This window comes from Pipra filicauda, unplaced genomic scaffold (assembly GCF_003945595.2).
Source record: "Pipra filicauda isolate LSUMZ 115617 unplaced genomic scaffold, ASM394559v2 scaffold105_size2325265_pilon, whole genome shotgun sequence".
In the NCBI taxonomy this organism is placed as follows: Eukaryota; Metazoa; Chordata; class Aves; order Passeriformes; family Pipridae; genus Pipra; species Pipra filicauda.
The window spans coordinates 1458233-1484782 of record NW_024103496.1 but is presented as its reverse complement, the minus strand read 5'-3'; the positions used below and the strand labels follow the sequence as shown (position 1 = coordinate 1484782).

The 26550-nt window shown below is 36.7% G+C and overlaps 1 protein-coding gene across 3 annotated transcripts in view; it reads right to left on the bottom strand.

The window, feature by feature from the left end:
- The window catches only part of CDK14 (cyclin dependent kinase 14), a 314193-nt gene that overhangs the window by 74241 nt on the left and 213402 nt on the right, over nucleotides 1-26550 (bottom strand). For all 3 annotated transcript variants that reach the window (XM_027749121.2, XM_027749124.2, XM_027749122.2), the window contains 2 exons: nucleotides 23885-23948; nucleotides 11306-11354 (listed from right to left, as the gene is read on the bottom strand). In XM_027749121.2, the coding sequence (XP_027604922.1) occupies nucleotides 11306-11354; nucleotides 23885-23948 (113 nt within the window). The remainder of the gene's footprint in view (nucleotides 1-11305; nucleotides 11355-23884; nucleotides 23949-26550) is intronic.

Below are 26550 nucleotides of genomic sequence, written 5' to 3'. Positions count from 1 at the left end.
ACCAATTACTGAAATATGTGGACTTTTAAGTGCCTGTACTCACATATGTGTGGGGATGCAGTGCTGACATTCAGAAATTGGCTTGCAGTAGGGAAGAACTCAACCCTGAACCATTTTTGCAAATCCTATCCTGTCAAAGTATCATGAAAGAGAGACAGCTACACAGGGAGTTACTGCTACTTAGGCATAAATCAGCATAGGTGATTTAAGAACTAAAATCAAAATTGTTATCTATAATAGTGACCGCTAAAGGTCAGATTTCCCAATGAGCCAGCTGTCACTAAAAATTGACTGTCAGCAGAGCTCAGACCACGTCTAATGATCCAAAATAAGCATCTGGATTTTCAAAAGATTTTGCACACATGGAATTGTGGAATCCATGGAGCTCTGTGACAGGTCTGGTCATGTGTGCTGTCATTGAATCTGACGGGACGGTAAATAAACATCTAGGTCTTGGTTTAGGGTCCCAAATGGACATTAAGCTTCTGCAAAAGCAGATATTTGAGACTGACAAGTCCTAGAAGCTTCCAAAATGAGAACAAGAAGCCTGGAGAAAAAGACCACAAACAACTGATAAATGCAGTATCTGGGCACAAGCCCCTCTGATTCCCAGAAAGGAAGGCAGCAGTTATGAGTCTGCCTGAGTTATCTAGGGGACAGGAGAATGCTTAAATATAAGAAAGGGATCACTGACATAAAAATAGGGAATAGGAGCAAATACATGGCTTTGTGAAGGAAGAGAGGAAGAGGCAAAATTATGGAGATTTTGAAAAGGATAAGAAGGAGCTCAAAACGAGGGAGTGAAATGGCCAGTGTTCGGATAAGAGTTGAACAATACACAAAAATAAACTGAATTTACTGGCTGCTTTTTGTATGATCTGAAGACGGATGTTGATCAGGAGTGAACACAAGAATTATATTACAATAACCAAGATCAGAGTGGCAGAGTTGGTTGGGGAAGACAAAAAAAGTATCTTGGAAAAGTTGGAAATAAAACAATATTGTAAAATGTATATAGCATTCTGGATGCATGGGATAGGAAAAGAAAGATAAAAAGCCTCCCTAAGGCTTCAGGCCTAAGTGACAAAGAAGACTAGCATTACCATGAGAGTAGGAAACTTGACTGGGAATATGCTCAAGTGTGCCCAGGGAATAGTAAGAATCTCTCTCTTAAAGCCTATATTGCCGAATTAAGCAGGGCTAGGGAGATTGCTCAACCGTTGAATGTCCACACTGACCCCGGATTATTTTTGCCTACACCAGCTAGCATGCTCCAAACCCACTCCTAGACACAGTTTAGGGAATAACTCATGCCAGGCACCATTCCCGACAGGAGGCAGGTACTAGGCTCCTACAAGGAAGGCATGAAATATATTATGCTAGAAAACACAATTCCTACAGTCTGCAACATGGGTCTTATGTAATTCTGGAAATTTTGATTTAAAAATCTAATGCTGAACAACCCTGAAATAATAACTGCATCTGCAGCTGCCTGGGGACCACATAAAGCCCACAGGAGATGCACACCCAAGTGTTACTTAGCATAGCTGTAGCCAAGGTCTGCCACATGGCCTCGGGGCCAGAAGATAGTCCCTGGCTCTGCTTTAGTTAGCAGTATAGATGTAGGTTGTAGCTGATGGAAAAATGATATTCACGAAACACTATCTGTCAACATCTCAGGAAAATTTATGCCCTCATAGTTGGCGAAACAAGTTTGACTCAAGGGCACTCTAAGGATCAAATAGGAAAGAAATAAAAGGAATATAGCAGTGTTCTGCAGAAGTCATAATTCTGAAGGAAGGCCAGTAATAATCGGGAGCATGATTTTTTGATGTTGGGGTGGTGAAATCAAGTTTGAAGGACAATAACAATATACAGTAGTAAACAGAGCTTTAAGACTGCTATAAAAATCTAACCAAAGAAGCAGTGCAAAAATGATGGTGAACATGCAATGATGTCAGAGAGAAAACCATAAAATTCATATATTTTTGCAAGATTTCCTTACATTTAGTAATTTTGGATCCAAATAATATCAATATTTTAAAAATATTCTGGATTCTTAAACAATAGGAACAAAAAAAGCAAACAATAATTTTATGAGAATGTGACAGAAGTAAAAATTTAGTTTTTTCAATTTAAATTCTTTGCACTAAGATTTTAAGTTTATAAATCCAACATGAAAAATTAGGTCTTTTATTCATTTGTATTTTCAGCCTTCTTTTGCAGCAGTGATCACAAAACAAACACAGCTGGCATCTTTATTATTTTATTCACTGAAGGATTTAGCTGGACAAACATCACAAAGATGGTGGCTGTTTTCATTGAATTTATGATCAAATATGCACCAGCATAAGATCAACTCTGTTACATCAATTATTATGAGATGTGAATAATTTAACAGAAAGTTGTCTATTTGTAAATCAGATCTTACAGATAGAAATTCAGCTGAGGTAGCAGCCAGTTGATACACACTGTATTATACATTACAGAATTTAAAAGGATTTTTTATCACATTCACTGATAAACATTGTTGTTTACATTTTGCTATCTTGTGAGTTGTTAATTCAGGCAAACAAGATTTCAAAATTTTATTTTAAACTTTAATTAAATTCATTTTTATCAGAGAAGAATTTAGTGATGTCTTTCAAAATTACAGAATATATTTCCTACAAAGACTTAATTAAAAACAATAGACAAACTACCATCATCACAATATTTTTCATGGTTTTTTCCATAGATTTTCACCAGAGGCTGTTGTTCAGCCTAATATCAGGAGAGTTATAATAATTTTAACGCAGAATGTGTGCCTTAGGATAAGGGATTGACTCAGTGCCTGAAAGAAAAAGGTCAGTTCCCTTTGGAACCACTTGTCTCTTTGCCCTCCAGCAATAACAGGTGCACCAGCCCTGTACTGAGGCTTGTTATTCACAATGTGTTGCTGAAGATACATAATCTAACCTCTCTGTTTTATTGCATCAGCAAAGATTATAGTCTCCTATCTTCCTATTTTGACGCAGGTCAAGCAGGCAATGAATGTACATATATGGTGACCTGCTTGCAGCCAGCATCTTTCACAAATTCTCTACCAGTAGCTTAAAATTTTCTAAGCTAGGTCATTTAAAGAAATCACAAAATTCAATTACAAAACTGTTTGGCTAGCAAATAATTTCAAATTCTGAAAGAAATCACTGTTTTCATTAGTCTCCTACAATGTTATGTGTTTCTGCATCACTAATTGAAAAAAAAAAAATCTCATGAAAAAGCAAAAATTCCTGTTTCTCTGTCCTATGTGGCAGGCAAGAAGTCAGAAATCTGGAGGCAGATACATGAAGCAACACGACCGAAAATGCAGGAAAGGAAGTGATTTTCTTGAATGAATTTTGAGAGACGGTCACAGGAGTTGCCCATAAACGGCAATACTTGAATACCTGTGATCCTACCACAGAAAAGGTGGTGGTCACAATTACGCTGAAACCCCCACATGAAATCATCATAAAAGAAAGTAAAATAAGTGTTTACCTAAGATAATTTTGATGTTTGTATCACTACAGAAATCTTAACTGCTGTCTGTAAGTCTCCAGCTGGCAACTGAGCCAAACGACATGGGTTTTGAGACTGGTTTAAACTACCTCCAGTGGTGACAAAACTCAGTAGCATTATTCATATTATTATACTTACTGCCTGCCCGCACCATTTCTCAAAATTATCTACATTTCTGAAATCCTAAGATGATAATCAAAGAAACTATTCAGTTAAAGAAAAATTATCTGTAATACAAGACAAACAGCAGAGGACAATATCAAACCATGGACAACAACAGCAGTTGCTTAGCAGTAAGCACTTTTGAATGCCAACCCAGTTCTCAAGGTGCCTATCATTTTGACTCTCAGTTTAGAAAACTCTTGCCTTTAACGGCTACATACAAATAATGAAAGACCCAGCAGTAAGGTCTACTTCACTTATATTACTGCCTTCACAGTATGTCTTCAATTCCTAAAACAAATATTTTTAAAACACATCTCAGAGATTCAATTTTGTGAGCAATGTCATTATCTGGAAAAGAGAGATCTCAGCAGAAAAGTCAACAGTACAGAACTCCAGCAAAAGGGTAGAATTTGGAATGTGACTAAATAATGATGCCTGGTGCCTCCAATCAGAAAGAATTAGACTTCAAACCAAGACATGAACACAGACACTATTGCAACATATGAGTAACCAAAAACATAATTCTGAGAAGTTAATAAAACATTGGCATGCAGAGATGCATAAGGAGAAAGAAAAACTGGAAACATCTGAAGAGTTGATCAGAAAGTACTCAAAAACATTAATGAAGAACATACACTGAAAAAAATCATATCTGGAAAAACCAAATAAACATGTCTATCTGATATATGTCTCAATACCTTAAGGAATTCTTAAGGAAGTAGTGAGGATAGCAAACAAATGTAAGGCACCATTTAAAAGTCTTTCCAGGAAATCTACACAAGAATACTTAGTTCTCTTTCCTCATTCCTCTTTATACATTTATTACTGTAGCTAAGTTTCTGTAACATTATCTAATTTTGTTCTGCATTCTACAGTATTGTACTAGACTTAAAAAAATATAAATGTATGCACATAATTCCTTTCTGGTTTTCAAATAATAGAACCTTGGCAAATATTTGTTGGGCATTGACACAAAATATAGAAGCAAAATACAGGAGAAACAAAACAGACAGCATGGAAGCAAAATTAGATTTCAGAAAAGAATAAGACAACAATGGCAATCAAAAGAAGAGGTGACTCATGAATAAGACATCAGATAAATTATTTTTTAAAATGGGCATAATCATTGGTGGAACAAAACAAGAAGAGACTACGTTTGATGCCATTTCTATTAAAAAATCTTGCTCTGTGGACAAACTCTGAAGATCTGGGATGTGATACACCATCTCATAGACTGAAAACTGGTTGACAGACCATAAGTAAAGGGTAATGATGAGTGGCAATGTACTGAGTTGGAAGAGAAGTGTCCAGCTGTGTCCCAGAGGGAATAGCGTTAGTCACAGTTTTATTTAACATCTTTATTAATGATCTAGACTAAGGGATACACTGCATACTGATTCAACTTTTGGACGACACTAAATGCTGAAAACAGCATAAAAGAAAAAGAATTTGGTAAAAAGAAGCTAATAGAAATGAGATATGTGGGCAGAAAATCTACGAACAAGATAGAGCATAGAAAGCTACAAACAATTACTTCCAGGGAAAAACCACCCTGAATATGGATAGGTCCAGAGATAATAATGCCAAAAAAATCTAGCCCAATGCCAGATACTGAATTAAATGTTGCAGAAGACAACAAAGACCATCCATGTACATTTGAGCTGTATTTTCATGGCTGTCATGGATGGGAAAGATACAGGACAGTAACAATGTAATTTTACTAATGAAACAGCATAGTTATTGGTACTCTAAAAAAAAAAAGAAGACAAGGGTTTTTGTCGTTGAGTTTAGGGGGCTTACTAGTATTTTTAACTGGGCCAAGAGGATGTAACACAATACTTAAAGCTTAGCAACACAAAAGAGGGGGAATTTAGAATAAAGTAAAAATAAATTAAATGTCAGGATAAATATTCTATCAATGAGGTCTGTTAGGAATAATCTCCCTAAAAGGTGTAACATTTTAGCATTTTACGGTTGCTCCAATTTGAAAGGAAGATTCGAATATAAATCAGAAAGGATTTTTCAGCTTGGTGAGAGGATAGAGAAACTCTAGAGATCTTCCTCGGTCTTTGGCTTCAATCAGTATCCTGTAATTCCTCACCACAGAGCTGACGGAGCCCACAGCGCTCGTGGGCTCAGCCCCGCCGCCCGCAGCCGAGCCCCTCGTGGTGCCACGCACACAGAAAACAGAGCTAAGCGGGCACAAAAAAGGGCACTTCAGTGCAAACAGGCGGCTTCCACCACCCTGAAATTAATTTAATAAACCCCAACGAGCAGTGACATAAACGAAAAAAAAGGGGTGTCGGGAAACACTCGCGCCCAGCCCGCCCGGCGCTGCCCCCTGGTGCGGGCAGCGGGTTTGCCGCGCACACGGACAGGAGACACCGGAACGGCTGCTCGTGTTTGCTCGTGTTACCAGGTTAACACAGGTGTTGTCGTGACGTGATTCCTAAGGTCCCTCAGGAAACGAGGTATTTGTGGGAAATAGGAAAAAAAAACCGAGAAATCCAAAATGGCTTTTTTTTTTTTTTCAGTGCAGCAGTATCACTGCAAACCATCGGGAGCCAGAAGCAGGTTTATAAGCCTCTAAATCACAAATACTTCTAAAAAATCTTCTCATTTTGTGTCCAGTTTCCATCCTTGCTCCCCCAGCGTGATCCCTGATCCCTCCTGGCCGGCAAGTGAGGGGCCAGCCCCCGCACCCCTGCAATGTGCTCACACTGCACACAGAGCATACAGCCAGCCCACCTTTGCTCAGTACTGCTTGAAATCCTTATTTGTCGGCTTTATCCATCAGAAAGGTTTCTGCAATGACAACACTAAAGCTCTTTGTTTCTACTGTGCTAGAGAGCTTGAGTATTCCTTCAGTGGAATGATAGACTAAGTTACAATGAGTAATGCTGGTGAAGGGACAAGAGGTAAAGGGATAAAAGCGACCATTAGAAAAGTGCTTTTTCTTTAGCCAAAATCCCACTAAGGCAAAGATTTTCTTAAAAAAAAAAAAACAAGAGAACCCCAAACCAAAAAGACTTTCCAAGTCTCTGCTTTAAGCAACTCCATAGTCTGTACCATGCTTGAAATGAAATACAGACTCAAAATGCATGGATTCGTCTCTATTCACTCACTTTGCTTTCTTCAGGAAGTTTTCACTGAGTAACAGTCCCAAAATAGGGCAGTCCATCCTGGAATGCAACTTTTAAACACCCTGGCCTCAGGAAGGGAGGTCTCAAGCACAGAGGCCATCTTGTTAAAGGAAGAAATCCCCAGTAGTGGGACTGGATGTGAGAATAAAGTGATATTTATATAATAAATACAGCCATGTTGGGGAATTATGAAGTAGTAGTCCTATTTATGCAGAGCAGAATTAGTTTTTAACTGCACCTTTTCTTTCCAACCTAATTTCTCACAATACAACCCATTATGACAGAAGGATCTGAAAAAGCTTTTTATATCCTACCAAATATACACAAGGATAATTAGTTCTCTTTTGTTATTCTTCTGTAAGGGTTTATTATTGTGGAGAAGCTTTTGCAAATTGAAAGAGGTTGCATTGCATTCTGAAGGCAGAGCTGTTCTTGGTTTTTATTGTGTGGAGATAATTGAACAGAAAAGTTCAGGAAAAAAGGTGAAAATATAATTCATTATGGACTCTATAGGAAGATCAGATTACCACATCTTAGTTCTTTTTAGACCAGCATTTTATAATTACATTCCACAGTATGTTAGGTCATGCTGTGTAGGTGAAGCTTCTTACTAGACAGAAGCAAACGTCAATGCAACTTTTGTTTCCTAACTTTATAAGCATTTCTACAAAATTTGTAGACCCCATCTTATCTAGCAAATACTCTCTATAATCTTTCAGTAATTTGACAACCAGTAAAGGAATTTGGTGTTGAAGTCTCCAAAGAATTTAATTCACTGTGGGAGTGACATTATTTCCCTCAAACACTTCACAGAAGTCGCCTCTAATGTTGACCAATTCTATTTTAAGAATTTTAGGGATCTGACTTAAATAATGAGCCTGCTGGGTTTCACTTTGTCATTGCTGTTAAATTCCATACTTTTAGCTAATTTCCAATTAGAGTAGGAATTAAAGAGCTATTGGCTTGTGTCCAATATTGTTCCATTGTCTTGCTTTGCCTTTAAAATTCATATCTTGTAGAAGCTGGCACAGTTGGTCAGGTGCAATTATTTTGCTTCCAGACTACCATTTGTGGCTTTTTCGGAAGTTTGGGGTTGGATTTTTTTGCCTCTTTTCCATCTACCTTACAGACATGAAGCTGGCTCTGTAGATGTTAAAAGCGTATTATTCTTCCTTCTAGTAACTTCCCCTTATATAAATTGAATTATAACACAAATTTTGAGGTAAAAGCCTCTTTGAAGACTTCTAAACCCACATTCTCACCCTTCCATGCCAGGACCTCAAAACACATATATATATATATAAACAAGATAAAGGGCCAGCCTGTGCCTGAAAGATGAAAGAGTAGATAGTGAAAGTTTCATTGTGTTTAGAAAATTAAAGGTGTACTCTTCCAGTCTGGGAGCATGAAGTTCAATGTTGTGCTCTGTGGTACAGTTCCTATGGCAATTTCTGTGTGAAAAATTCTTAAATTTCATTCTATCTCAACCCCTCCCCTATAAAATGCAGTAACAGGAGAACATCTTAAGCATACACGTAAATCCTTCCAAAAAAGGTATGTCTTTCTAAGGTACTAAGACGTTGAGAGGAAGTAACTCTGTAACAAAACCAATACATATTTAAAAATAAAAGGCTGTATGTTTTTCACCACAAGGGTCTCATGTTTATTGCCAACTACCCTTAAAACAATTCTAAATGAGACATATTTTGTGTCATCAACAATCTTCAACCAATTAAAACAGGAAGCTAAAAAGGATTTTTTTTTAAGAGATTGCTGCTTTTTGAAACACCATAAGAAAGAATGAAAATTTCTAGAATGAATCGGTCTATCCATGTGTTAAGTTTTACAGCTGAATTATAAACTCTTGGGAATATGATGTCTTAAACAGAAATGTTTATGCATCCTTAACCACAGCTGTGCAAGCAACAGCACTCTAATACAGCACACAGATAAAGATTTACACTAGAAAAAGAGAAAATCCTTTACATTTCAAATGTGAATCATATATAATTTTGAGGCACTGAATATTTCCTATTACAGTAGAACTACACAAATGAAGCACTGAACTCTATGTATTGTCATTGCTTTCAGTCTTTCAGTCCCTTCATTTATGCTGAAAAATTGCAAATCCGTTATGCACAGAGCATAGAAAATATATAAATATTTTTGAAGAGGTTTCTTAGAATTTAAGAAACTATGGTTTTATTTGAGTCAGCCTGTGATGTGATCACAACTTGTGTCAATTAGGAAATTTGAGTAACCGAGGCTTTGTTTTAAGCAAACTGGTTGTTTTTCTTTTTTTTTTTAATCTATTATATGAAAACAGAAATTTCCTGTAATGTTCTTGAAGGAAATACAAGACAGCAACTTTTCAAATTCAAACCCATTATTGTACTTATTAATACATAACTGTATATTTTAACAGTTTAACTGCTGGTAAAACATAGAAATGCTCAGTCCAGGCCTGCAGGATGGATAGAATAGCATGCCAGTATCTATTCGCATTACTTACACAAATATATGCCCCCAAGGAAACACATTCACATCAATATTAGTTTCCTTGTCCTTTCCCAATCCAGATCTAATTACCTATGTTGTAATATAATTGCTTCTTCCAAGGTTTTGGATTTCATTAACTACTTTCAAATTAAAAATGAACTTGCAAGTTTGTTGATTGTTAAGGGACAGAATACAGACAATTATAGTGACTTCATTTTTAAAAGGAAAGTTGTGACTTTCAGGAAATTGCATTATTCCAAGCAGTAAGATTGAGGTAGAGTCAAACATTGTAAGATGCCTGCAAGGATCACAACAACTGGCAAAGTGGTTTGAGATCTTCACAAAAGCCAAGTATAAGTGAAGCTAATCTTCCTGTTGCTCCATCTACAGGAAATAGGAGATGGATTTACCCACAAACCCCACCAAATTAGGCTCCTAGTTTGAACTGCACAAGCCAGGAACTTTTCTATAGACTGTTAAAAGTCAATTAACGCAAGCCAGTGACACTTAACCTTTGTGAAGGCCTGCACTGAAGCCAGTGTCAGCTTTATGCCTCGTTGCAGGAATTAGGAAGTTACTGCTAACCACGGAGGATCCAGTAGTACTGCAAAGTGAGGTACAAGGTCATGAAAGATCCCTGGCACTGCAGAAATACAAGTTTAGACTCAAAGGATGAACATCAATGGTGTCACATCCAACAACTAACACCTAATTTTAACAATAATCTTGCTACCTTAAGAGATTTCTCCTTGTTCAGTCAACCACAATTTCAAAAGTCATTGTGGGTTTTTTTAAATGAAAATAACCTTTGTGTTTCAGTCAGAATTGATTTGGGAAGGAGCAGATAGAGAAAAAATAACAGAATGGCAAAGTGAGTATAAACCTAAACACACCTTGTACAAATGACCATGCTATGGATTTTGCATTTGTAGACACACTTCATTGCTAATAAGTTAATATATAGAAAAAGGATTTGGATTTCTACTCATATAAATAAATTTCTTTCTTTATAGCAAGGAAGCTCCTTCACCAAAACATTTTGTATCTTCAATTTCAGTGGTGAACTTAGAGATCTTTTAGTTTCCTGCTGATTCATCTCTTGAACTCCCTGGTAAACTACCAACAAGACAGCCAGTTAGAGGCAAAAATAAAATTTTGAATTAGTACCAGAAAGACAACAGCAATGCTGGTGCAGCAAAGGCTTAGCCTTTTTGCAAAAAATTTTGGTCAAAAGAGAGTAGAAAAATTCTAACAATTTTTCTGGCATGACAAATTGTTGATATAGCTGTGATCCTGCTCATCCAACTCAAACTCTGTATGCTTTCTCAAAATATAAAGGATGTTAGTTGTTCAAGACAGTGAGGTCCAAATATCCTGTTTACAAAATTCTACATATGCTGAGAAATTTTGTAGTAGTAACCTTTATACAGATGATTGGATAGGCATCCCTGGTTTATCTGTATTTTGAACATAAAACCTATGTATCCATGCCCATCTAATGTAAATGTGAAAAAATAAGGAAACATTGAAAGAAAAAAAAAAGCATGGTGAATTCACATTACCTTTTTTCATTCATGATAATTAAGATATAACACAGTATGACCAGATGGACCTGGCGACAGGGCATGATTATGTGGAAACAACACTCAAAAGTTGATTAGCAATATATTCTTTAAAAGTTTCTTAATTGTTATAGATGAACAGAGAAAAAAAATTCAAAACTGAAACCCCAAAGCAATAATACAGTATCTCTCCATGAGCTCAATACACTTGTCAACTAACATCCCCAAGAAGAAAATACAATGCTATGCAGTTTCTCCCTATTTACAGGTAATTGGCAATACAAATCTGTTTTATTTGAAAAGAATAGAGCCATTTTAAGTTAGCTATGATAACTTCAACTTGTCATGAATCGTATCCTTGAAGAGTCAAAAATGCAATTAAAAAAAAATACTTACTTATTCCAGGCTTGTCTAAGGTTTTTAGGGCCATACTGTGTAAACCGTTCTGTAAGAAAAAGAAGAGGCACATTCAATTACTTACACTAAAACCAGGATTTAGTTTTTAAAAATATTTATTTACTATCAATTTTTGCCATTTCATCATTTCTATATGTCTACTGTAGCTGAAGTCCTAAGACAGGGGAAGAAAACTAACCTATGAGCAACTGCCAAACAAACAGGGAGAAAAAAACACCAAAACCCCAAAACCCAAAAAAGACCCTAACTTGTTAAAACAAATCAAACCAGCATGACCTAAAGCTTATTTACTGTGGCATCACCAGAAATGTAAATTTTTACAATTATTTCTGAAGTAGTTTTTGCCTGCTAGGGGAAAAAAAGAAGCCTGAAATCTAGTATGGTTTTTTATTTTTCTTCATGGCAAATACAATTCTCTATGACCTCGTTGTCATGTTTTTATGCTTCTCAGGTGGCATAGGAGTAAGTGTGGGTCTGTGTGACACACAGAGACACAAAGAACATGATGGCCACGTGAGAGTCCATTTTCTAAAGAATATGTACAGATAATGAGCAGAAGTAACAAGTACAATGACAGCTTATTTGCTCAAACATCAAATTACAATGACAGCTTATTTGTTCAAACATCAAGTTCTTAAGTTTAGATGTAAGTACTTTCCCTCTCATACCCAAGAAGATGCTTGATCTGCAGTAGGACTCTAGCTGGAAGAGGAAGATGCTATGAGAGCTGCTGCAGAAATGATGAGCAGTACTTCATTAACCTTTGCAACAGGAGTTAAATGCCTCTCGGGAAGAAACAAATGCAGTTGTATTCATTCAAATTTAGCTGGAGAATATAATAACATTTTCCATGAAGACTCCTTGCACTGAAATTCTGCTATGTAAACTGGTACTCACCATCACCAACTACCCTAGTGTGGTTGCATTAATTGCTGTGAAGGAGTCCTAAACTTACAAAATACTCCATAAACTAAAAAAATAAAATAAAAAAAAATATATATACATATAAAATTTTGCTTTCTCTTCACCTACGAGCATGACATTTAATAGACCCACTGCACAGTTGCAGCAGTATTTTTTATATATATATGCACATAGCTATGTATGTGTCTTATTGTGAAAAACAGCTGTAAATGTAACTTGGAAGGGGTTGTGTTCAAATTCCTGTATTTCTGTACTTTGCTTATCTGAGTTTTAAAGCTTCATGTACACTTCATATGCAATCAGTTCTGAAGGTGCCAAAACCAAGGCACATGCAAAATCCTAGCATCAATGTAGATGCTTTGATTTTCTTTCTTATACCTAACTTCTTTCTCTTTTTTTCTCTTTAGCTAAAAAAACAAATGCAGAAGCTTCAACTCTCATTGACGTCGCTACTGGAAGTTTTTAGTAAGCAGCAGACCTGTAAACTGTGTCTGAGGGCCACTTCAAGCTTACAAATTTTGTTGCTTTAACCATAATGATGCAGTTAAAGAAATTGTATCACTCTCTTTTAGATATGTGTGACAAGTGTACTGGAAAGTCAAAGCTACATGACTACAAATAGTTCCAGCACCAATATAAATTATAAATATCACTTATGTAATGTTGTATCTAAATTTACTCAAATAACTTTCTTAGCAAATAACACCAAATGCTAACTACATAGTCATACTGCTAAAGGCTTTTAGACAAAGATGAGTGTATAAAACAAAAATCTGAAAGGTTTTTTGTGGGGGTTTTGTTTCATTTTGCTTTTATTACCAACAAAGTTTCTACATTTGGAAAATATTTGACTGTAGATGACCATTAGCTGACTTCTCTAACATTATCCTAAATTTTGTAAATTAGAAACTCTACAGCACTTTCCAGTTACTGATAAAGTCAATCCCAGGCACTTAGCAGCTTGGGTACTATAAAAAGGAAAAACAATTTAAACCATTGTGTATTTTCTCTTAAGTCTTGATACCACAATGAATGCAGACCATAATGGTTAAAGAGGGGAAAACAAGAAGTTGCTGCGTATGTTCTTACTGAGAGGAGCAAGTGAAGACATTTCCTTACAATTTTATGTGTGTACACATTACAACAAAATAACTTACACACCTGAGGCATCCAGGTTAAAATTATAGGAAGTACCAATTTCTTTTTATCTCTATTATATGTGGCATGCAATGCATCTACTGCAGAGGTGCCAGTGCCCTGAGGCAGGTCTTTAAATCAAATGGACAAAGTAGTCCATTATTAGATATAGCCATGGCTCAGTATAGGTAAAATGCCACTGGAGTCACTGCCTCTTATTATGTTTTAATATCCAATAGTACAAATAAAAGCTCAGTACTGAAACACATGTTCTCTTGTAAGTAGTTCAACGATTGTACTGGCATTGAGAGCATGATCCAAACTTACAAGGGAGAAGAACATTACAATTCAAATTGTACCAGTTTTTTACTAATTCTGCTCTCCAGAGGAAAAGCCTGAGCTCTGGTAAGATTAACAGCCAAGTTGCATAGGCCTCAGCAGGAGCTAAGCTAATTTTTTAATTTTAGTTTGCAAATGGGAGTTAAAAGCGTATATGCAAATGGATACTTATCCATAAAAACTATAAAAAAATAAAGACTTTCTATACTTCCTAAGTAAGTAGTCCAACCACAACTGTCCATTTATTTATGACAAAGGACTGAAAAATAAGATGCAGCTAGACAGTGCCATGTAACAGGAAGTCTGAAATACACATTCAGCTAATAAACTGCAAATTTGCAGATTAATCTATTTCGGTGCAGAAAAATGCTGGGTGAAAAGAGAATTGAACTGACTTGAAGCACTGCTGAAAAGCTAATCTAGACCTGGAGACAGAAAGATTTTGATTTTATCTGTCATTCTGCAATATGTTTTGGTCAGATACTGAGTTGGCTCAAATTGACTTCAACAGAGTTACATCCACTGAAAACATTTGAGAAGTATCATATACAATGTATTTCCTTGATTGGACTAGCAGAGGTTTACTTGAATCAGTTTAAGCTATTTTTATTGTGCGAGGAAAACCCCAGAGTCACCCAGTTGGCTAAACTGCCTTTTGACCATAATGTCAGAAGATTTGTTTCAGTTCTGCAAAAAATCTGAAAAACTATTGCTATGCCAGATGAGATTTTACTGAAAAAGTGATACTGGAACCAGTTATGTAAATGCTATAAGGGACACGCATGAGTAAAACGAACAAACATCTCAAAGGGATCTTCATTCTTCAGTGTCTACGGCTCTCGTCTAAACATCTTCTTAAGTAAGCACCTGCATTTATCAGGCAAGGAGAGGGAAAACTAGGGGGAAGACATGGAGAGGAACAAACCCTGTCTATAGAGGGGCACCTGTTAATCCATAGTTCTTAATTCCAAACTCTATGAACATGCTGTGTGACTGCAGATCATGCTTCTCCTAACTAGTGGTATCAACTCTTTCCTCTTTACTCTGACCAGATTAGAGGCTCTGTACTTAAAATGCTTTGTACAGAAAGAAGCCACACGCTGATGAAATACAGCTCATGTTTTTGTACATTATTTTGTGGTCATAGCTCCAAACGGAGTCCTGTTAACTTTCATGGACAGTACAGTTAGATGGGACTACTGTGTTATCTAAGCCCAGCCTTGTGTACATGCCAGTTATTAGTATTTTCCTGAATTCATCCTTTAGAGAATAAAAACCCATCAGATTTTTGTTTCAGAGTTGCCAGAACAGAGCAGCTACAATAATCTTGTCCTTGAACTCCTCCACCATGGACCAGTTTTTTAGGTCCTGAACTGTGAAACCACAGTATTACATACCTAAAAACACCAATCTTGCAGTCCTAACATAGGCAAAAAAGGAAGTAACTTATCTTCTCAACTTTTGTCTGAGCATGTCCTGCATTTGTTCAATTAATGACAGAACTGGAATTCAATCTCAGAATTACATCCCCAAGTTGGCTTCTGAGTCACTTTTCGGAGTGAACGGCTCCCACATACCTGTATGAATGCCTCCGTCCTTTAGTGCTCGATGGATTTAATAAACCCAAATCTAAAGCTATACATATCTGACTGTGACCAACTGCAAGAATTCACATTTTACGATACTTTCAAGCATATGGTATTTGTTTTTCAGATGCTCCCATTGATTTGATAATAAAGAACAGTAATATCAGTCAGTAGATCTTGACTGTAATGTGAGATACTGGGAATACTGCACAATTACCATGAATGTTCCCCCCCCAAAGAAATCTTTGCCTGATGTACATTATGAGAGGCAACACTACTGGCGATCCAAATCTCGGTCCAACCTTCTGGAAGAAAACCTGTATAGCAAAAACTTAATGCCTCTCCCTCAGAACTGAAAAGCAAACAGGCAGATGCAAGAGTTTCACGCAGACATTCACATCATCACCCACCCACACAGCCATCCTCCAGCACTCGCAAGCCACTGTCAAGAACACAAGGCACGCTATTTTGCTGAGGCAGCTGCTCATTCTCATAAGGCTGATATTTAAGAAACCTGAAAAACTTTATGTTTACAGATCAGGATTTGATCTCAGATGTATTTTGAATTTTTACAGTTCCAAATTGTGAGTATATATACTAGAGTTCAAATATTTTTAGGTTATTTTTATTAAATGTGTTTATTATTAATAAAAACACTGGAATATCAACACAATAAGCTCATCTGAAATTTAAACTAAAAAGTATGATTTTAATTTCCTTTATGTAAGCACTTAAATATTTGCTAATCTTTTGGGAACAAATTCAGGAAACAAAATTTCATCCTCTGCATTTTAATCCCAAATATACAATCATCCTCACTAGAACCATGTCTCACTGTTACAGAGCTGGCTTTTCACATTGGTGCTGTATTTCACTAATCAAAGGTGATTTTTTGCTTATGTGAAACAAAAGAAAAAAGAAATTTTTAGTTTTGTTTAAATCCCACAGCACCTAAAAGTGTTTATCATTTGCTTCGTAGAAGACCAAATTAGCCAAATCTTGACTAAGTGGCATGTTCATAAGCAAATGCAGTGTAAAGAGATCCCTATATAGGACTGCAGAAACAAGAGCAAACCCACTCACCGATGCTGGGTGGTGCAGTTACACAAATGCTCTGGCAGTACATGGATCTGAGCTGCTCTTTGCTTCAGACCTTGCAGCACAGCTAACTCAATGCCTCATGTGCCTAGGAAGTTTTTAGGACTGTGCCCCACAAACAATAGCATCAGCAAAGCTATTAGAACAACAACAGTAAAATGGAAGCAGAAATGAGCAACCAGAGGAAGAGGAGGAAATTTCTCAAGTTGGTTGATTTGACAAACCCGATGCATCAAAAAAATTATGTTCTTAAAACAAGTGCTCCCAAATTCTAGCCACTTTGAAGGCCTAGACGAAAAAAAAAGCCTGGCCAGAGAGCTCATCTGGTACACTGTACTAAGTGGTCTTAGAAACAACAGTATTTCTTTCTGTCTGTTTCTTATTTCCTTTAGACAACCACTCTACGGCAACATTAATACATATGCATACTCACTTGTGTGCCCACATATATACTTACATGTTCTCCACTGCAAACATCATTATCTGCCTCATAAACACGCTCCATCTGACAGCCCAGCATCAAGGGCAGGTTCAAACAGAAGTGAATTTCAGCAGAACTCACTAGTGAGCTTATTAGCAGACCACTGCAGGAATACTGGTCTGCTGTGAGAATTGAAAAAATAGCACTTGCATTTTAAGTAACATAAAACAAGATGAGGGTTTTTTCTCTTTTATCAGTCAGAAAAACACATGAACTATTATACCTTTGCCACATTTGCCTTGAAAGGACCTAGGACAGGCAAGAAAAGCTACATAAGGAATTAGAGGCAGAATATATTTTGATTTTTAGCTTCTTTTTAGCGCTATTGATAATCAGCTTCTAGTCTAAACCAAAGAACTGAAAATGCAGTTTGACTTCAAGGCATTTTTTATGTTGTTAATCAAAACATGATGGCTAATATGCATTCCTTGATTAATGTTCTTCTCTATTTAAAACCAAATGTGATTAGCTTAAATGCAAATATTTAAACATCACCATAATTAATATTTTGAAAAGTCTAATTCATTATTTCTTTAAAAGGGTTTTCTTTACATTTAAATTAAGTCCAATGTGACTAACACTGTATTGTGATATGCAAGACTCATATGCTATTTTTATTAAAGATTCAATGCTAAAAATATTTAAATTATGTTAGTAAAGATACAAAGACAAGCATCCATGTTGACAAGCAAATTTTCAAGCACTATAATATTTGCAGCACTAATGTGAAATTAGAGTTTTCACTGAAGTTCGTTCACAACTGCAGTTTTACATACACACGAGCTAAACTTTGGGGCTTTGTATGTCAAAGGTCTTGAGAAAAATTACTTCAACTTCCCCCTCTCCATCCCATCCCATCCCATCCCATCCCATCCCATCCCATCCCATCCCATCCCATCCCATCCCATCCCATCCCATCCCATCCCATCCCCTCTCTTCTTCTCCCTTCCAAAAGCACCTGCTTTAGAAGTGCACAGGTTGTGTAAAGAGGAAGGATAGATGCTGTTTTCTAAACTTCTTACTGAGCATGATTAGAAAATGTAATTTTAATAGCTAGCATTGTCTGATGCACTGGACTTCTACATTAGGTGGTTCCGCCTTTCAGCAGTGCTCGCACTGGCTCCCCTCCATACGTAATAGGTTACTTTAACTTTTCAGGTTAATATAATTTTTTTTAATGGTGAAAACAAAGACAATTCTACTTGTCTTAGGTTGTGGATGCCACAAACTTGAGAAAACACCAAACAATACAATTTAGTTTTGGCAAAAAAAAAAGGGGAGAAATTTGAAATTAATTCTCCTTTACAGGTCCCTCTCCTTTCCTCAAATACTTTCCTCAAATTTTTGAAGACTACATCTATATCACTCATTTAAATGTGCTCGAGACTGCTGTCTGGCTGAGACACCGTCACTGTCCTGTAGTACTACTGCAGCACCCTTCCACTTCCATCCTCCAATATAGGAGATAGGAACTTCCTTCTTATGGAGAACAGTCCCTGGCTTACATTAACTCCCTAAACATGCCCAGGAATTAATTATTGGTAAGTGCTAATTGTAATGAGGTAAGGCAGGCCAGAGGCTGCTCTAACAGTTTAACAGTAGACTCCCACATCACCTGGGAACATGTGCTGGCATCAATGTAGATGTAAATAAACAAGATACTGATTCAGCGTGTAATAAATTGTTGACAGGCTTTGGTGAAACTCTATAGGAAAAACTGCTATGCAAGTTTGAAAAGCCATATGTTCTCATATACAGTATGTTTGTGTGTTTGTGCCAAAGGAGTTTAGTCTCATGGCCCAACCCTACTCTAAATGAAGACTAAATCCTTTGAAAACAACTTGCTATCAATCAGCTGTTAGATATAGGCAGATTATTGCAAAGTAGAATTCCTGAGTCAGAACACTAGTTCTACAGTGGTTTTGTCAGTCACAGACTTGTGATTTTTTAATAAATCCATCAAGTACCTGTCAGTCTCTGGCAAATTCTGTCTTATGCAGTATTTCCCATGAAAACTGTTTTCTCGCTGTTTCTTTTTGTATTTTTCTTTCTTCTTAAGGAGAGACTCTTACTTTAGGATTTTTTTAAAAATCAGTTCTCAGCAGTTGCTTTCATTGCCTCACAAAGGCACCTTTCAGGTATATTACTCTCTATTGCATCTGATTGTCTGTTGAGCATTGTGAGGTTTAGGCTCCTACACCATCAGCCCAAGATTAAATATTTAACCTTCTTTCACCTAAAAATAGTATTGTAAGGAACTGATGCACAGTGAACATGACATAGCATTCTCACGTTTTCTCCACAATCCTAACAAGTTACTTCTTCTCCTTCATCATCACCATCTCTTCATGGCCATGGTCATTTAATTTATCTTCTATTGTGACCATATCTTACCTTCTCCCACTTTACTCACTGACAGTACCTTCTGATAAATCTCTATTTAACTTCCCAGGATGGAGTTTACACAGCATCAGTCCCAAACAGTAACTGAGAATGTAGGAAAAGTGAAAACTTGACTTAAGCATAGATGTTGATCCAAAGACTTATCTTGCTCAATTATTTGGGTAGGACTCTGAATCCAGGACAAACCACTGCAGATGAAAAGTTGGCAAGACTCCAGACTAAGAAAAATGGGAGATTTAACAACAATGGAGAGAACAATACACAAAAATCAGGAAGACTTGGACACAAGGCAGGTAAGGAAGCAGCTTGTTTTGGAGTACTGCTTCATCTCTACTCATACAGATAAGACATAGCAAATGACTACTTTAATTTTTTTCTTCGAGATACAGGTCCAGTGATACGATTGGTGGTTGGATCTGCTTTAGTGCAGCAAATTTACACATTTCTGGAAGTATTGTAACAAAAGAATAAATAGTGAAAACATATTCTTCCAGTCCTGTGTCAGGTGGTCATGTTCATCATTTGCAGTGTCTCTGTCCAGTAACGTGGGGCTTCTATTCCAGATGAAAACTCAAGAATTTCTTGAAACAGCAACTAACACTTTTTCATAATTTCCTCAAACTTTTTTCCTATTTGAGGCAGATCATTTACTTTCAGACTGATCCAGAATTGCTGGGTTTCTTTGGTGACACCTGAGTACCTGAAGACCCTCTCAAGATTATAGCATCCTTAACAGCATCAAAGTGAATCACAGAGGTAACCCAAAGTTACCGAAACATTTCTGAAGTATTTCAGAACTTTCAAATGCATTATTTAGATTATCCTTAAGTAATTTACTAAGCAGGACATGTGTGTACATGTGCCGGTGTGCACAGGTACAAGCTGAGAGGACCAAGGCTGAGGCCCAGAGAAAGCTTAAAGACCAGGTCAACTTTTACCTTTGAATATCTTCCATAATATTTGGAATATTTGTTACATAGAAAGTAATCAGAAATCTCAAAGCGGGAAGATAAAATACAAGTTGTTTTCTGACTTTTTAAATAGCAAACAAAATTATGACCATTTTATTTTCAATATTATAGTCTGTTAAAATCACCAAGGTTAGGGGTTTAGATGACATAGATCCACCCACAGTTAGCCTTAGGAACACATTTCTTATTCAAGCTCAGAAATGTTCCTGCATATTAAGCTGTCAGAGATCATCATTGTTTATGCACTGGCTGCTTTCCATAATAATCAGGCCCTTGTTCACTGTAGTAGAGATGAGACTAATGCCATGTTTTTCAGACATGTTCCTCCTCATAAACTGTGATTAGCTCTCCACAGCACAAGACCGTGCCCTATCAAATCACAGCATGAAAATTAGTTATTGAAGTCTGTATACAAACAAGAAATACAATGAAATTTTGTTTCTACTCTCAATAGTCTTTCCAACTCCACAGACATTTAATGTGCCCAGTATTTTTTAAACTATACTATTTATCACTGATACTTTCTGCTCAAATCCTTTTGGTTTATGCTTACACAACTCAGTTTATAGCACCAAAGCCTTACCTGAGTGGATGTCGATATCCTCATCACCAGTGCTCTCTGCACTTCTCAATTTATCACACTTACTGTTAGCAGCTATCAGTCTTAAATTCACAAACACATGCAAAACGCAAGAGCTACTTAATCCCATATCACTTATATTTAAACAGCCATTTCACAAATCCTGAAGAATAATGGAATTGTTTCAGACTTGGAAAGAAATGTCAGGGTCCTTCCTGCATTGTTCGGCTAAGAAAAGGAAGAGATTAAGTCATCTTAAGTGTATTATTAAAGCTTTAACCTCCATTTTTTCTCCAAAGAAGTCAGTTACGAAAGCTAAAGTGTAACAACAATTTCAGACCATCAGGGAGGGCAGCATATTTGGTTGAGCATCTGTGGAAGGGGATAATGCAGCCTTGCCATAGCTAGAAAGCTTTTGTGCACAGAATGGCACGAAGGAAGGCATATTTTTAAGAAGCAACAGAGAATCCGGTATCCATGACCAAACATCTCCAACGACCTTAATGGCCTGAGCAAATAGTTTTAATTCCAGCCTAGCCCATAGGTTAGAGATTTTTGTCCAACGCATACCTGGTATACAAGTATGATACCAGAGGTGATGTGTTTTGCTGCTCTAACCATTCCATACCTTACCAGGATAAAATCTAACTACTCCATTTTGGGGTATGTGAGCCAGTTTTGGTTGTCCAGTTAGATGATGCTTTCTATTGCTGTAGTTTCTAAAATCAGCAAATGAGGAACCATAAAACAAACAAAAAATCCTTTTACCAAGGTCATCAAGGATATAGGGAGTAAAGAACACAGTATGTGTACAGAAATACTCCCTTTACTCCAAACGGAGTAAAGAACACAGTATTAGTACAGAAGAGGGATTTTATTTTTTGAATGCTCTCAGACCTCTACAGTGCAAGAGAATTAAGGAGCTCAGCACTTTGCATTAGCAGGCCCTAGAACGAATAAATAGTTGCCAGCAAGAATAATAATAGTAACTTACAAACGTACATACTTCATAGATGTGGAAAGGATCCGAGAGAACAAAGACCACACCATGCAGAAATGGTGAAAATACTGAGTGACCACTTTCTGTCTTGGAGGCATCTTTCTTCTTGCCCTCACACTGCATTTGTATAAATATTATGTATTCATAGCTGAAAAAATCCATAGTCTGGGATGGAGAAAATAAGAGCAAGTCTAACACAATGCCTGTATAAAAATTAGATTTAATGAAGTACCTAGAGTGGATTTATTTCCTGATATTCTTCTGTGGTAATAAACCCATCTTCCTTAATACACTTGGAAACCAAACTGAAAAATGAAACCAGGAAATTTCTTGGCTGCCATCTACTGTTCAAAACTTTGCTGTATCACACAGAAGAATAAAAACAAACCAACCCAAACAGCACTCACTGACACCTCCAGATTTTCTTCTCTTCACTATTCTTGCTAAAACCAATGTCTTTGGACTGCTGTTACAGACCACTATATTTCTGTAAGGATCCTGTGTATATGCTCACCTTTAATTAGTATCAGGAAGAGGAATCATAAAAGCTGTTTTAGGGAAGAACACTGTAGTATTTTTAGTATTTCAGTGAAAAACTGTACTTGTTAAAGAAGTTTCTGCTAATTCACTAGAGCTCACTAAAGTGTGATTTCACTAAACAGCAATAAGTCTAGGACAGAGACTGAAAACAAAGTGCAAGAAGGCTGTCTGCATTCCTGTTTCTCCAGGCTTTGTCTTCCTATCAGGGTAAACCCTACAATGTATTTGTTTCTCTCTGTCTCTTGAGAGCTACCTAGATCCCTTTGTCCTTTACAGCTCCTCTGCCTTATCTCCTGCCTCTTTGCTGCCCGAAAAAAGCTACTATGATTTTGCAGATCTGATGTATGACAGGCTGAAATGAAAATGGAATGTTTTTCTTTATGGCCGACCTATGAGATGACTTGAAAATTAGGTTTAAAAGACGTAGGATGATAGAGATTGTCACAGTTTATCACTAAAGCTGAAGGGACTATCACCACAAAAAAGGAGAACCAAGAGTTTACTGAGAGACCTTAGGTCTGCAAGGGCAAAAATATCTGAAAGTGGATTCCTGGGTCAATTTCTGTTACTTACTTCCAGACTTCAGTCATATGGTTATAAATAGATGACTCATCCTAGCAAAATATACTGTGAGCCACTTAAGTCCTTCATCCAAGAGCATCTAGTAACCTTCTCTTTACCATTTAGTCCAAACCCACTCACAGCAGGTCCAACAAGTTCAGGCTGTTCAGGTCCTGTCCTGTCAGGGTTTGAACAGAATGAAGATGGCAAACCTCTTCCGGACAACCAATTCCAGTATTTTACCACCCCCAAGAGCCAACACATCTCCTACTCATTCACCTGCTTTGCTGTGTTTAAAAATGAACTTCTAAGATCCCCACTCAGAAATTCACAATACTATGTATATTACATATATAAACATGCATACATATATAGCATAATGAAGCTGACCACATCCATCTAGTTTCTAGAGAACAAACTGTTCCCTCTCACAAAAAGGTATCAGATGGTGAAATGGCTTCTCAAGGATGGTTGTAGAATATGACAACTTCAAATATAACATGTATTAAAAAATTGAACCTTTGCAGAAATGTGCTAAGAGATGATCTAGTTAATCACTTCAGCTTTCACAATGTCTTTTCTCTACTCTTTGGTTTCCTTTAGTATTTGTCAAAGTTTGGTGTGCTCTGCAAGGAGAGTAATACTGACTAGGAATCACCCTACTAGCAATCTGAAAGGTACGATACTCGGTGGCTGAGGAATGCAAGCAGGTCAGGGCTCATACTGTAATAAACAGAAGAAAATTAAAAAGAAGGAAAAGAAATTAAACAAAAGAACCCCCACACAGACCCTGAGTACAATAAAAAGCAGCAACAGAAGTGCATTATGGTTCACACACTGCACACCAAGTCATTTCGAAGCTTGTGGGCAGGGATGCAGCTATCTCTGTTCTGTATTTCCAGGGAGAGAATTTGGATGAAGTTGGTACTTCAGCCTACCTGGTTTAAAATGGGGTAAAGAGTGGACTCCAGGCCACGTATCTTCATTTGGTGTTCCAAGTACCTGTGCACAAAAGAAGAAAGAAACCACACTTTGCTTTAATGGAAAAGACTTAACAAGTCATAGCACTATAGAAAGCTACTTCTCATTGTATGCTCAATGTACCTTACAGTCTAAACTTTAAACAGGCTTCATAGTTGGGGGATGAGGAGGAGGAGTATGGTACAAAATGTTAAAATATCATAATAGTTTCAATGTACCAGTGCAGTAAACTAAGTCAGTAAACTAGATAGGAGTGCTGTGTTCCTGTCAGATTGCCTATTTAACCAACAGATAAGTATCAAGCTATCTCAGAGCACTGGTGTTACAGAGGCTAGATAACTTAGCTCAGAAATAATTTCAATCCCTATAAACCTAAATAAGGTTATAGATAACTAGATAACTAATAGATATAATAACTAGATAACAGATAACAGGTAACTAATAGATGCCAGGACAGAAGATTTACAAGATGGTGAAGGGAATAATCAAGAGTGTGGCATAACAAGAATGCACAGCAAACAGTTGTCATTTTAAAGTGCCTATAGTATACATAAAACCAGCAAATTCTCAGGAGATACAGACTTTATTGACTCATATGTTATGCATTATTTCTATTCACTTCTACTGTCTTCCTTCTTGTAATGTTAGTCAGACCAACTCACAGCAGTAAAATACTTAACACTTCTCATATATGTTTTATATCCTCTGCTCACATGAAAAGTTCACCCTCAGTGTCTTTGGAACAAATAATAAGTAAGTTGAGAGAATTGCTACAATAGTTCTCCCAAACCTGGTTTTGCTTCATAACACATAACTGTCAATGCTTGCTTAAGCCAAGAGGAACACCTAAATTAGCACTTCTAGCAAAAAATTTCTGAATGAGCTCTGGGATTTGATATTTCACTAGTAAGATCTTTCAAACATGAATGAAAATGCTAGAAACTTCTTTGAATATTTGTTATAAACTCAGCCCTGGAATAAAAGGGCCTGATATTCTAAAGTGAAAGCTATTCACATCAGTCTGGTGCTTGTTTTGCATTGTCATCAAGGTACAAAAGCCAGTCCCAGCCCTGCCCCTACTTGCACTGCAGGTCTTCTGAATAAATCTTTTGGACCTGCATATCTTGAATCCCTGTGACATTCTGTGGTCACTTACTTCAGCATAAAGCAAGCCCAAAATTATCATGATGGTCTTTGGTCCAAAAATGTGAAAAACAGCATCTACTCAAAATCACTGGAGCTGAAGAGATTTTTTTTTTAAAATTATGTCAGCTGCAATATACATATGAATTAACAATATTAGAGAAAGGAACATTCTAGAACTTGTTTCACTTCTTAAGCTATGCAAACATTTGTTCATGTTGATAAATTTAAGCTGAAAAGAATTCTTAGAAGCAAGACTGGGAAGGTAAAACACAAAAAATTTTTCTTCAACTCTGCCACAAATTTACTTCATAAATTTAGAAATGTACTTTAAAATGTAAGGCAAAACTAAGTGACCTCTAAAACAGATAAAATTTTTACCTATGAGGTGTGCTTTATGACTCTAAACTCTCAATTTTTTTAAGCAATTTACAATACTAATATGTTTATAATCTAAGAATATTAATACAAAGGTGTCACAGAAACAAAGATGAAGTATCAGTGCATCTAGAGAGTATATATTCATGAAGTTATTTCTACGTTCAAATTCACTGGTTTTATTTGTAAATACTGTTTGTAGCACATTGCTTTCTGTCCTTGTGATACGTCTTAATTGGCATTTGAATAAGATAAACCTGACGCTGCAACCCTCATTCATCATGATGTTAATTTCATTACTGCTATTAGAGAGAGCACAGTTCTGTCATTAAACATGGAAGAAGTTAAGAGACACCGTCAACATCACGTCCCTAAATCAATGCACAAATAACTTCCACTTACCTTCTGCATTGATCAGGCTCCTGGTGCCAAGCACCTCCCAGACCAGGAGAGGGAGCCCGTGGATCAAAAACAGACATTCATTCTTGAATCAATTTAAATCTAGAAATAAGGTCCTCAGCTTTGCAACATAGCAAATCAAAGGAATATTCTCTCATGAATATAAGAAAATTAGCCACATCCTTCAAAATGTGTGTTCTTATTCGCCTCTAGTTTTAGATGAGACAGAGGCAGCTAAGGAACTGTACAGATGAATATTAAAACCAGCTAACAAAATCTGAAACTTCCAGTGCAAGGTAGAATATTTATCAAGACCAATTTAACATAGAACTTGGAGCTAAGAAATAGATTATTCTGATTTTAAAAGTAACATCAGGTCCAGTAACAGGGAGTTTGATGGGAAATAACTTCTTAAATGAACCATATGTGACTCACAATTTTTTGTTTAACTGGTTTTCCAATCCATTTCTTTAATAATATTCCAGCACAATTGCTGCTACAGTGTTTAAGAGCCAGCTACAAACAAGTTCTGTGCCTTGGAGTACTCAAACCATCTACAATATTTATACATTCTCTCAAGCGTAGAAGTCAGGCCAAAAAAGAACTAGAGGTCTTCTATTACCTAAATGCCAACCATTTTTAAGGCAGGGGCACTTGGTAGTTCAGGCAAGGATCCAAACACTATTTTAATGCATACCACAAA